At 42.3% G+C, this 13,690-nt stretch overlaps 1 protein-coding gene across 1 annotated transcript in view; it reads right to left on the bottom strand.

The window, feature by feature from the left end:
- The window catches only part of ADAMTS17 (ADAM metallopeptidase with thrombospondin type 1 motif 17), a 153,187-nt gene that overhangs the window by 66,741 nt on the left and 72,756 nt on the right, over positions 1-13,690 (bottom strand). The window contains exons 9-10 of the mRNA XM_054272652.1: positions 10,309-10,449; positions 8,810-8,960 (exon numbers count right to left, since the gene is read on the bottom strand). Of these exons, the coding sequence (XP_054128627.1) occupies positions 8,810-8,960; positions 10,309-10,449 (292 nt within the window). The remainder of the gene's footprint in view (positions 1-8,809; positions 8,961-10,308; positions 10,450-13,690) is intronic.

The raw sequence follows: 13,690 nt of genomic DNA, 5'->3' as shown, positions 1-13,690 counted from the left end.
CTCCCGCCTTCGAGGTATGGAAAACATTGGATTTTTATAGCATCCCTGTGTTTGATTCAGAATCCTAAATGCAAAGCATATTTCAGGAAACAGTTACAGAAAAATCTGGTAATGGTGCTGAGCTCTGTGTTTTGGTGCCACACCACTGCAAAGGCCAGGCCCTCGTTAGCCCAGTCCCCTGCATTTAAGAGTGTTCAGATACCCCAGCAAAGATGAAACCATCAGCTTTGGGATTGTATGTTCCCAAGATGCTTTATCATGTTAATAGCTCTGTTCAAAAGAGATCATGTATCCTCCTCAGCCACAATAGGAACCCAAACAAAACTCCCCATTAAACAGCAAAGCAGTCAGTGACTTTTTAATGGTTAAACAGCCAGCTTTGTGGGGAAATATCCAAGTGAGAAATGGCAGGACTTGACAGGAGGTTGTTGTATGTGAGTGGCAGCTCAGAGCTTATACTGATACAGAAGAAGCCATCAAAAGAACTGAATTAGTGCTAATTCTGCATTCAGCAACCAGCTTTCAGATGGCAGGTCCCTGCCTGCAGAGCATTCCCTACAGCGTTCAAGAAGTGCCAGGGAGGATTTTCCAATGACAGATATTTCGCACTGGAAAAATATTGATTTGTTGAAACTGTCTGTGGGGAAAGGTCATCTTTGGATCAGCTCCCAGTTTGAGATATTTCCAAGACAAAAATAATTTTTTAAAAAGCGAGATGGCTGTTGAGAAGTAGTGTTTCAATAAAAATTTGAAATTACTTTTAAAAAAAGAAAGAAATGCTTTTTTAACTGAACTGTTAAGGAATTTATATAGAAAAAAAAATTAGAAACTGAAATAAAAGGAAATTGCTATGAAAGTACAAATTTTAGGCATTCAGAAACTCCTGGGAGATAGGAAAGCTTGTCTGCACAGCTGTTAGGAAGCAGTCCTGGGAGAGGTCAGGCTCTGGAAACTCCCAGGCTGGGAGAGATGTGCTGGCAGGTGAGCGGTGCTTCTGATTACAGGGATTACAATGGCATCCATTGGACAAAGGGGCCTCACTGTGCCAGGTGTTTTCTCTGCCCCAAAGATCTCACCATCTAAACAGACGCCTGGGAGCTTGGGGATAAAGGAAGTTTTATCACTCTGTTCTAGGTGGAAAGATGAGGAACAGAAAGGGATTAAATGTCTTGCTGAAAGTCTGCTGGGAGATGAGCTGAAGCAGAGCTGCTCAGAGCTCTCTGCTCAGTGTCACAGCCACAGGCTCCTGTGTCACTGCCTGCTCCAGCTGAAGCCAGGCTCTGGCTCTGGCCCTTCCCACCTTTCCCAGCTTCTCACACTTTCCCAGGATGGTGTTCCCTTCCCTGGGACTCCATCCCCACACAGACTCCCAGCCTGCAGAGCTCAGGCATGGCTCAGTGCAGGGATCTGTTTGAGGTTCCTTAGCTCAGTGCTGCAGCTGGAAATGAGGAATGGGAAAGTCACTCCAGCCAGCTCCTGGTCCACAGGCAGCGAGTCTGGAGCTCCTCCTGGGGTAGCTATTGCATCAGCACTGCTGCCAAAATCTGTGTGATCCTGCCCCATGACCTCACACGGGCTCACAAGGCTCCCTCAACTCAAACCCTCAGATTATTACCTGCAAGGGGACCTTCCAAAGCTCCAAAGTATAAAGAGAATCCAATGAATAAAGATGTCCTTCCCACAATGGAGCAACTCTACAGAAGCTTGTTCATTCCCTGCACATTCACTCCTTTACCTTGTCTGCATCCAAGGAAAGAAACACTTATTTCTCCTGGAGATGAATTTGTTTCTGCTGCAGACTGGAAAGAGGAGCCTCTTCTTTCTAGCAGCAGAATTAAACCACCAGAAACCAATTTTTCTGTCAAAATGAGGGGACTATGAATAAGAACTTAGGAAAAGTAAATATCCCTAAGGGAGAGGAGTAAGAGACCTCCTAACACACAGGCTTGCTTCTAAATAGGCTGGCTTTCCATGAAGTATCAGAACTCTCTTATTTTGCCAGCACATTGCTAACCAGGAGAGAAAATGTGCTTATGAATGGGATTCTAATTAACATCCATTAGGTAAAATAAACACACAATTTACTCTTGCTTTCCTGTCCAAAGCACAGTGCAAATGTTCTCAAAGCCTCCCGATTCTTCTGAGCAGCAACTCTTTACACAAGGTGACAAAAACAATGCCCCCAATTTCTACACCGTCACTGTCTTTAATTTTGGGTGCCTAAAAACCCACAGCAATCACAAGGGAGGTGAGCAGCACTGTTTGATGGAGCTTCTTGCTGCTGAAAATGAGATGAGAAGTGTTCCAAACTCAAATCCTGTAGAACTGGAAGGCACTTTTGGAAAGGAGCCACGCTAACCCAGACAAGATAATTGTGAAACTCAGATCCATGTCTCGGTGGCCAAACTGCTGACCTGTGTCTAGAGCTGACATTCCAAGATAGTGCCAGACAAGCAGGGGAAGACTCCCAGACTGCAAGGAAGGCACAAAGGAATAGAAACACATTCTGGGTTTTTTTTGGGAAGCAAACAATGAAACAGGAAAACACTGTCTCTGCTTTCAGCTGTTTCAGGTGCTCTCAAGGAAAACTAAAAACCTTCACAGTCTAAAATATTTCTTTGCAATGCACCAGTTTTATTTAATTATTTTAATCTACCTGGAATTAAATTAATAGTCAAAAGAAAGAGATTGGAAAGAGAGCATTCATAAGACCACAAGCTAATTTTATGGCCAAACATTATGCTGAATACAAATCTCTCCAGTGCCTTTACGGCACTCACATCACCAGCTCCAGGGATTCACAGACATGGAAAAATCCAAGGAGGAAAGGACAAGTTTGATGTACTTCCCTACCAATACACAACTCTCACTTGGGTGAGCTCTTCAGCTTTGCTGAGCTCAGGTTTTAGCACCTTAAATGAGAGAACACAACACAAATGTGTCTCATCACTTGGAAAAATCACAGAAGTGTGTTTATATGGTCAAACCTAGAAGTAGAGGCCCATGGAATAAAGCACTGGAGCAGAGTCTTTGAATTAAATGACTGGAATTTTGTACTGTGACTTGTTACCAATGTCCAAAAGAGCTGTTCTTAGGAGTAATGTTCACTCAACAGTTCCCAGTCTGCTCCTCAGGCCTTAACACCTGAGTGTCAGATTTAAAAAATATTGATTTGTTTTGAACAACAGGCAGAATTGTCCACTAAAAACAAAAAATAGAAAAATTAAAAGAATGAAATCATGGATTGCGTTTCTTGGCCATGGGGAAAGAGAAGCTAGAGGCAAAAAATAAATATAGATTTGTACACACACCATTCAGATGTGGTTGTGAAAATTAAGGAGTTTCTCTTGAAGTGTTTTGCAGATGGGAAGCTCCCAGCAGCCAGTGGGAGAAGTCTGAATGCCCTTCAAGCTTGTTACACACGATTTTCAGGCTGATACTCAGTCCTATTCTGGCTAATTTTGTAAAGTTTAGACTTTAGCTGTAGATGCCACATCACAAGGCTACACTGATTCTTTCTCCTTTCCCTTGTCTTAATAAGAAATGAAAACTTGCCAAGCTCAAGTGTTTAATTCTTAATAGGCTCTCTCTACTATTGTTAAGAGTTTATTATGTTTATATTCTGAAATTTCCACATTGTATTTTTATAATTTTATTTTGGTTCCCTTCTCTCTTTTTATTTTTCTTTAAACCACTGCACCAGAATGTGTTTTGACCATCTTCCAAACTGAAACACGTACAAAAATTTCTGAAGCATTCCAATAATTGTAAATTGGGCTGTGCTGCCCAGGCAGGAACTCTGCTTCTCTCTCGTTCTCTCCCTCTCTTAAATAAAAAGTATTTCCACTGAAAATAAAGAGAAAAATGTATTTTTGCAACATACAGAAGTAGTGAAATAAGACACTTCAGCTTCATAGAAACAGGCAATGTGAAAATAGTCTGAATTCTGACAATCTACATGAGGAAAACTATAAACTATAGAATAGCAATTAAGTTAATTGCTACCTTTACTTCTCAAAAAAAAAAAAAAAAAGAAAAATCAGCTAATTTTATTTTAGAATTGCCAGGCTTCTATCCTGCAAGCCTCAAGAAAAACCCAACCCATCCTCTTCCAGATTTATTAGTATTACTACGTAGACAAAGTCCCTGGTTGTACAGAAAATGACAATGCAACCTATTATTTTCAGCATAAACCAGCTTTCAATCTAATTACCACGTTCTTGTAAATATTCTATACATTACTAAATAATAGGGCTCACTATCATGGTCTGCATCTCACAAATGGCCCTGCAGAGAAAAGGCAAACAGAGCCCCATTGATTCCCATGCACAGAGCCCAAAAGGCCACTCCAGCAGCCTCTTTGCAAGACCAAGACCACAGAGAGACCTACAATTGCTGAATTATACTCACCACCACACAGCAAATATGTAAGCTCAAGGAGAACATTAAATCCACTTGATCATTACAATTGCTACTTTTTCTTTACTTTGTTTTTGGTTCCTCTCTTTTTCCACATTAGCCAAGAATTCTACTTTGTCTCCTTTGGCTTGCAATCAACTTTGCCCCCTTGTTCTGCAGCTTGTAGATATTGGAAAATACCTAAATTTGTTAAAAAACAACCTGAACCTAAGAAAAACAGTGGAGCCAGTTCTAGCTGGTTTGGTATTTCTAAAAACAGTGCTATGTCAAAATTCACATTCCCAGCTACATCTGAGTTGACAGTGTCCCTTGTCAGAAAAAAAAAAATCTCTTGGTAGCAATGTAATCTCCTTGCAAGTGCCACTCCAGCCTCAGCCCAGTTTTGACTCAAAACAATGTGGATGATAACAGTTACATAAAAACCCACAAAAATGTGTTAATAATAAATAAGCCAAAAGGCTTAAAAAACAAAAAGCGAAATGGATACATGAGATAGAGATCACATTTCCCCCCCCAAACATGATTTCAGTGCAAAAGCCTCTGTTGGTAGGTGTGCCAGCCTGAAAAATAAAGATTAAACACGCAGAATGTTTCCATGGGAGTTTCAGATGTGTTTTGATGAATTTCTGCTCCCTGAAAGACTGAGCAGAAACCACTTGTGCTATTCCTCTTGGAATAAGCACAGGGGCAGCAAAGGGTTAACTCTGCTCTCAGGCATCACCGCCTGACTGGGGCTGGAGCTCTCTGCTTCCTCCCTCGGAGGGGTCACACCAATTCGCAATAGCTGATTCAGAGCCCAGCGTGGAGCTGAAGGACAGAGGTCAGCCAGGTGGAATTGCCTGTAATTTGCACAACTGCTCCCATGGCAGCCCCGGGCTCACAGCAGCACTGAGCAGCCAGAGCCCCCCGGGGTCTCTGTGTGTTTGGGGTGCACTGGGAACGCCTGTGCAGCGTCACAGGTGCATTTCTGACCAGCTTCCCCTGCAATTACCATGATGTGTCAGAGCTGGAGAATGGCACGTTCATTTCTCTAAAAGCAACTTGTCTGCCTCAAAATAAAGGCCACTGTGTAACCTCCTAGGTGGGCCAAAGCTCACCAAGGAGCTCATTTCCCAGCACTGTGCAGCTTCCCAGCTGCAGCCATGCCTGCCATGGCAGACACTTGTACAGCCTGCTAGATAAGCACTTGTGTGGATCAGACAATGCCTGACATTTGCAATGGGAAAGATGAACAGAGAACACTTTGATCCCTTTGTGTACTCCAGGGGAAAACTCTATAACTTGGATATGAAGGGGGATCTACTGAAGGCTCTTGAGAGATTCATTAACCATAGAACCACGGAATGGTTTGGGTTGGAAGGAACCTTAAAGTTCACCCAGTTCCAACTCCCTGCCATGGGCAGGGACACCTTGCTCTACCCCAGGGTGCTCCAAGCCTGTCCAGCCTGGCCTTGTACACTTGTTCTCTGGCCTTGCACACTTGTTCCCTGGCCTAGCAGGAGCCCAGGCTAAAACCCTGATTCACCATTCCTTAAAGAGGTGACAGGCACTAGAAAACCTCACCCAACACTGAGGTTACAGATCCTGAATTATACACCTTGGAGGTCACAGGTTACAACAGACTGTGGATCATCTGACCATCATAAACTCATTTTTTAGTACATTAAAATGCAGAAGGAAAGGAGAAAGGAATGGAGAGGTTTGGTGTATGTAAAGCTGATCCTTGCTCATATGTTTTAATTTCTCTTCTGTAAATTTGGAGCAGAATAGCTGCAGGATAGCTGGTTTGGCAAACAGAGAGCTACAGTTTTGTTCTAAGGCATCTAAGTTATCCTTAAAACAAAATGGAAGAAGAATTTTGGGGATGCAATCTCAAAACTGGGTGAATACTCCTGGATTAACTATCTTGTTGGACTGGTGTGGGAGGCCCAGCCACTGCCAAGCATTGAGGGACCTGACTCCCTGTGAAAGCAAAGATCACATTCCCTCAAAAAACAGGGCTTTGATGCTGTTAAAGGAGGGAGCTTACTGCACAGCAATTTCTGTGTTTCTCAAAAATGTTGAAATTTGGGAGTTATCTAACCTCTCAAGTTTGCTCTAAACCAAATTGCATGGCATTTTTGAATATAGGGCCTCTAGTTTGCCTGATATAATTATGCAGCTCAACTATCTCCAAAGAAATACTGTAATGTAACTCTCTTATTATATAAGAAAATAGGCAGCAGACACATGTAATCATAAAAAGATTGAGCAGGGTCATTTCCTGAAGCTTATTTCCTTTTCGTAACAAATATTTACTGTCAAATGTTTATTGCTTTTACATTTGGATTTTTTTAATACTTTATTGAATTAAAAATACCACATTACCATTGGCTAAAAGAGGAGACAGCTGTATTTGCCAATAATTTCTACAGCTAATGCCAGTGAGCAGTGCCAATTTTTTTTTTGGTTCATATTTTTGTAGACAGCTTTGAGACTTATGATACAAGTATTCTGCAGATGAGGCCTGAGGAACACAAAGGTGAAATGAACACAAACTTCAGAGCTTTAAAAGTCAAAAGTAATCATTTCCTCTAAAGAATTTCCTTTCCTTGCTATCAAACACCAATTCAGAGTAGCATAACAGGATGTAAACACAAGCTTAAACTAATGGCATGTGACAAAACTGATCCAGAGCTTCACAGGGTGAATGCTAATTCTTAATGCACATCTGCAACAGAAATAATTCTAAATAAGGGACTGCAAATTAGTTTGAATCTGCTTTCATCTGAGATGAAATCTACCAGGCTTTTCATTAGGAAGCACTAATGTCCTCACAAAATATGCTTCTCTTTGGGGAGAAAGGAGAGATGGAGGAAAAGAGCACATTTTTCATTTGCTTCTAAAGTGTCAAATAATTAGACTGGTGAAAAATCTTGGGAGACACAGACACCTGCTGTCTATACCTCACAGAGAATGGTGCCTCTTGGCGCATTATTCTGGCAAACAACAAGTCCCTGAAGCAATTCCAGACTGGACATGCAACTCCTGTGTGGGAAATGCTGACCACCTACCAGCAGGCTGACATTCTCATCAGGCACTGGAATATCCAGAAACAAAATGGTTTTTTTATCACAACAAGGGAAATAGCAAAAATCCCTTCCAAGAGCAGCCCAGCTGGGTGACACCCACACAAGTGGAAGAACTTGAGTCATGCTGGGTAGATCTGAGGTTTTCTTTACAGACCTATATTCTAACACTTTGCTTCCAGTACAGTAGTCCTGGTGGTCTGCATTTTCTTGATGGAGCTGGGAAACACAACCTGTCCAGATTCTTTTCCTTTGTTTTATATTAGCTAGTTTCCAAGTCCAAAATAAATAAAACAGCTAATGTGAAACTAAGAGCATTTTCCCAGGACTTGCACGTGTTCCACAGTTCTAGCAATTTGGCACTTAAAAGCCCCAGTTATCTCTGATTATTGTTTTCTTTCTTAACACTGATTTAAGATCCCAAGCTTGTTCAGAGTGGGAATGAGGGACAACTAAAAAATACAAATGGCCAGTTATTAAAAGCAAGAAACCTGTCTGCTTCTTGCCTGTCTGTACAGGAGGAGATGCTGCCAGCTGGTGCTGGTGACCCCACACAGTTTCATGACTTTTTTTTTATATCTCCAAGGCCATGCTGGAAGCAGGCACTACCCCACTCCCTGTCTAAAGCAGGGGGTAAGATCTGCTCAGAATCAAAAGATCTGATTATGTGTAATACCTTATGAAAAACTTGGCTGTCTGAATTCCAGAGATGAGTCCAACAGCCTCATCTCAAGCACAACCTGCTCCTAGATACAGCAACAGTCAATGTTCCCATTTTGCCAACCAGCCCCAAGATACCCCACACTGCACCCAAATCCTGAGTAAACGTCATGTTGCTCAGAAAACATACAGGATTCTGCACAGAATTCAAGGCTTCATGAAACAAGCAGACATCAATATTTCCTCAGCACAGTTAAGAGTCAGCTCCTTAGAACACTGCAGTGGTCTGAAGGTGAGGTCTGTGAACGCCCAGCCAGCCATCTAAGCTGACTCTGTGGGAGTCGCCAAACACTCTTGTGAGGAGAGACTTTCACCTCAGCTGAACTTCCAGGAAAACAATCTCTACAGAGCATTTCAGCAAAACAATCTCAAAAGGGAACAACGTGCAAACACCAGTTTTTCTGAGTCTGCTCTGGGAGATTACCAAGGGAAAAGAAGGATGAGGCCTAAGCAGGAGCGGCTGACGGAGCTCGAGGCCGTTTGATTTTCCACCAGCAGCGCTGAACCTGAGGGAAACACAGACTCCTTTTCTCCTCCCCAGAGCTTAGCAGCTTTATTTCCACTTCCCACCTTGTTTCCAGCTCCAACCCACGAGCTCTTACCTCCATATCCTTACAGAAGGTGGCGTTGGTGCCAAAAAGGATCTGGCACTGCTCGTCGGCGCTGTAGTGCATGCCGGGCAGCTTGTGAGGGAGCCGCACCGAGTACTGGCTGCGGGGGTCGGTCAGCAGCAGACAGGTGCTCACCTTGGACCTGGCAGGGCAGCAAGGAAAAATGTCCTCAGGGAAAGCCCCCTGAACGGCAGTGTTAGGTCACTGCTGCAGAGGAGCCCTGTCCTCTCTTTAACAGTGTGAAACTGTGGGGTTTTCCCTGGAAGTCGTGTGAATCCTTGAGAGCTATGGATATAAAGGGCCTTGGGAAGTCACCTGCGGCCCCAGGCCTCAAGGCAGGAGAGATAACATTCACAACACTCTAGGTTAAACTTTTGTCTAAACCAACATTCACAACATTCTGGGTTAAACTTTTGTCTAAACCAACATTCACAACATTCTGGGTTAAACATTTGCCTAAATCCTTCCTAGAAATCTGAAGGAGACTCAATTTGGCCCTCAGGCAATCCGGCCCAAAGCTTCACTTGCCTTGAAATGCCAGCTACAAAGTCTGCCATCATGTCTCACCTCAATCCCCACAGCTGAATTCTGAACCCTTTACATTTTTTCTTATCCATCACAGGCATAAAAAGATTTTTCTCTTTGCCTTCACAGCAATCTTTTACAAATTGGAATATCACTGTCATATCAGGGACCAGTTGCAACCAGATGAGTTCAGATGTAACTTCTTTTTCTAACTCATGCCTTTAATGTGGCATTAAATGTCCCATTTTCTTTCATTATTTTCCTTTCTTTCCCACCTGTAACCCCCAGAGTGGGAAATTTTCCGTGCTGAACCCACTCCTAGCACAAAGCATTGTGCCAGGCACTGTTCGTCAGAGAGCTGCACTGTAGGTTTAAGATTAGATCTGCAGAGTTCAGATAATTCCAGTGCTTCCTGCAGTTCATGAGATTTAACAAGCAGCAGGACAGAAATCCTTCCTGAAGAACTGAATATGATGAGCTGAAACATGGATGCAGTGGGAAAGAAGTTCATAGTGAACTGTTTTAGACCAACATTCATTGAGGAGTGAGAAAACACATCAGAATAACCTCCAGGCAAAGTCAAGTTTCAATAAAATAAAAGCTATTCAATAACAAGACAGTAAAAATCACAGCATAAAGCTGCAGCATCTTTAAGCAGAGATTCCTGCAAGCCACCTACACACAGATTTCTGTCATTGCAAAATTGAAGGGCATTTTCTGTAAAAAAAAGGTGATATGGGATTTTTTAAAAGATGTTATCAGTACATTGACAACTGCACATAATTCATCTGCCTCTCTTCAATCCTCAGTTTCAAGGTGCTATTGCAAAGGAGACAGGTTCAAATTTGCATACCCCAATGACACACCTACACTTTTTTAAAAGGAACATTGTTAATACTTTCACTTTAAAGCAACAGAGTGGATTCTTGCCTGGCAGGATTTTTGACACTCAGTACAATCCTTACTTTAGGAAGTTTTCGAGGTCGTCTCGGCTGCAGGAGGACCAGGAAAGGTCACTTGGGTTCCTGCCCTTCACCCATTCTCCAGACATGATGTGAGACCTCCCAGCACAGGGCTGATGATCATCATCGTGGCTCATCCCCATGCTGTTGGATTAGAACAAGACAAGAGAAAAAACCTGTCAAAGTATGATGTGGGTTTCTCATTCCCACTGCCCTCAGCAATGACACTCTCAGGGATTACCAGCTGGACAACAGGCTGCCCATACCACACACAGTCAGCCATGCACTGCCCTGGGCACCTGTTCAATAAATGAACTAGAGGTTCTTTATTTTATCCATTGCCTTAATTTCACAAAGTGTTTGGTATTTGCGTGTTTGAAATTTTTAAATGTGCCTCTTATGGACTTTCCTCCTAGGGTTTATGAGCAGTGAACTTGGAGGGTATCTGCTGGAATATTTAATGAAAATTTTGGATTGTATTGCCAAATCTAGTGGATAGGATCGTTAGAATTACACTGAGAGAATGACCTAGAGATGAGCCTACTTTGTTCTTGCATCAGTGTGAATTTGGAATATACTGTTAGGAAACACATTTTTCTAAATTAGTGGTATTGTACAATCATCTAACTTTGAGGCTGATCCTTTTCTGAGTGGTGGGCTGGATCAAATGATCTCCAGGCCCTTCCAACCTAAATTAGGCTCTGACTCTGTCACAGCACTGTTTAGCCTGGAGCCTGAGGCAAATCCAAGCCCCATTTCTGCAAGCACTGTCCAAACAAGCACCAGGACTGCCCCATGCCCATCTCAGCAAGGACAGAATGGGATCTACTCAGCAAAACAAACCATCTAAACAAACAGCAGATTGTGTTGTATAAACACATAGAGGAATTCAAACAAGTTCAGTGAGGATTTCCAAAAGCACTCAGAAACAGAAATGTGTTACTTCAACCTCCATCCAACTTCCCCCTCAGGACCCTTCTGTCATCAGGGGAGTCTTCACCATTGGGCTGCTACAGCAGGTTCAGGTTCAGAATAAATCCCTACTGCCACTACAGGAAGGTGAGACTCCTCTGCTGCAGGTAAAACTTTGTGAACAGGGAAAAAGATGTGACCAAGGTCACCTGCTACACTCAGTCCTACACTCAGCGCATCACAACAACCTGCCTGGCACAGAAAGTGAGTTAAGGATTTTCCATCCTGCTTCAAAATGAACATTAAAACCCTTATCCAGAATCATACAGAGTAGTAACTCTTTGAAACAGTAACATTCCTCCTTCAATTCCAAAGTGAAATAGAAAATGACTTTCAGAAGAAAGGTGCCTTCTATGGCCAGTGTCACCTTCTAGCAAAACATCACCAATTTGGGGCTGAAAATACAGAACTCAGTGGGTCTCCAGCTGGCTGGCTGGAGCAAGCCAGGAGCAGTCCCTTTAAATATGCACTGCTTAATCCATGCTATTTCCCTACAAATCTGAGGCTCCTGTTTGCTTTCTGACTGTGCTCTTGGCTTTGCTCCTCCCTAGTTGTGGGACTTGACTGTTCAGAGCCCAAACACGACATCCATTTCTAATAGCAGTGAACCAAAACCCACTTCAGCACTTTGATAATTATGGCTTAGATTGAACCACCATCTCTGCTATTTTTAGCTTACAGTGAAGATTATATGGTGGAGTCTATTATTTTAGGTTTATCTCCAGGGACATTATTATTATTATTCCTAGCAAAACTACATTCAATGTAATTTTTAGACTCAGAAGTTCATAGTTATTCTTCTTTTTAAACCTTTGTGGTTTTTGAACACTGCAGAAACATTAACATCAAGCACATTTTGTTTGATGCACGCAGGAATAATCTAACAGTCTATTAGTAACTCTAACTTCAAAACAGTAAAGAGTGAAATTCCTGCTCCACTGAAGTGAATGGGAGTTTTGCCATTGACTTCAATGCAGCCTGGGTTTCACTCCAAATATTTTACCCATGTTGTTTCTACACAGAGAAAACTCCTCACATGCTAGGGTGAAAGTTCCAGCAGTATTTCTCCAATGCAAATAAGGCCATCTAAAGATTATGTTCCTAAAAGTCAGGAAAGGAAGGGCTCAGCACCATGAAGTAAAGGATGTGAGCTTGTCAGGAACCTTCCAGAACAAAGTTTGCCCCAAAATGCCAGTGTGAAGGCTTGTGGGCACACAGCAATCCTGATAACTTTTCCAAGGGAGACCAGGCAGGTTTCCAAGGTTTCTTGCAGCTTGTCTGCCTTGTAACTGCCACAGTGCTGACACTCAAAGCTGGGTCCTTTTTGGTTTATACTCTGTTTCTGTGGGATGGGATCCGGCAGCTCCCCTGTTCTGGAAGCTTCCTGAATGGCCCCCTGGTTGCCACATCAGGTGTTCCATCTCAAAAGGCTGAAAACAAATCATCTTCCTGACTTTGCAAGTGCTTTAGGATCCCTGATTTTATCCCTTCCAGAAAAGTCTAGTGTTTAGTCTAGAGTTGTAAATATAAGAAATGCTTTAGCTTTCTGATTAGCTTCAATTATTTTTTGTCAAATACGTTGAAAGTGAGGTTTTGTTGGCAAAAAACAAGAGTAGCACTTACTAATTAGTACATTCCTGTCCTTAATTTTATCTTAAACCTGATTTCATGGAAGATGTCTTGCCTAGGACAAATGCTGAGGCTGCCAGTGTTCACTCAGCTTTATTTCACGGGGGGTTTGAGGCAGATAAAATTTGTCCTCTATAAAGAACGAATCAGAACTCACACCTCAAGTTATTTACAGGCTTCTTCTGAAATTCATTCAATTCTTACATGTGTGGAAATCTACCCATTTCCGAATCATTCCTGTTTTCCTAACAGAAATTCTTTTAAAAGTCACAAGCATAAAGGAATTGAGCCTGAAAGGAATACCTTTATTGGTATAAGGCAAAAGAGCTTTGCCAGTTTATATTAGTTTGGGATCTGGCCTCAAGGTACACAGGCAAGCCCTCCTGGCCTCTCAGTGATGAGTTTCTGGTAGAATGAAACCAGCAACACCTTTGGAGCCTGTTTTAATTGGCAATGCAGAACTTTTCTCAGCATCTACTTTACCTTACAATGACTCACTTGAGAAAATGATTAAATGACCTGCAGGACTAAGGCATACTCTTGCATGCTAACACATTCTTTTCTGAAGTTCAAGGGTCTCTAGCTACATCAAAGGGACCAGGTTCTCCTAAACAAGCAGTAAATGCAATGCCATGCTGATTCTTTTCACTAATGAACAGTCTCCCTCCTTTAAACAGAAAAAAATGGGACAGAGCAGTGTGTGTTTGCACTAAACACCAGTGCAAACTGAATCAATAGTTTACATTTCATTTGTGACCATCTAATCTTACCTGCTATTCAGAAT

Source organism: Melozone crissalis, unplaced genomic scaffold (assembly GCF_028551555.1).
Source record: "Melozone crissalis strain CALT ecotype California unplaced genomic scaffold, PUWL_Pcris_2 ptg000014l_1, whole genome shotgun sequence".
NCBI classification, from domain to species: Eukaryota; Metazoa; Chordata; class Aves; order Passeriformes; family Passerellidae; genus Melozone; species Melozone crissalis.
The sequence above is the reverse complement of the archived record's forward strand: the minus strand, read 5'-3'. Positions and strand labels throughout refer to the sequence as shown.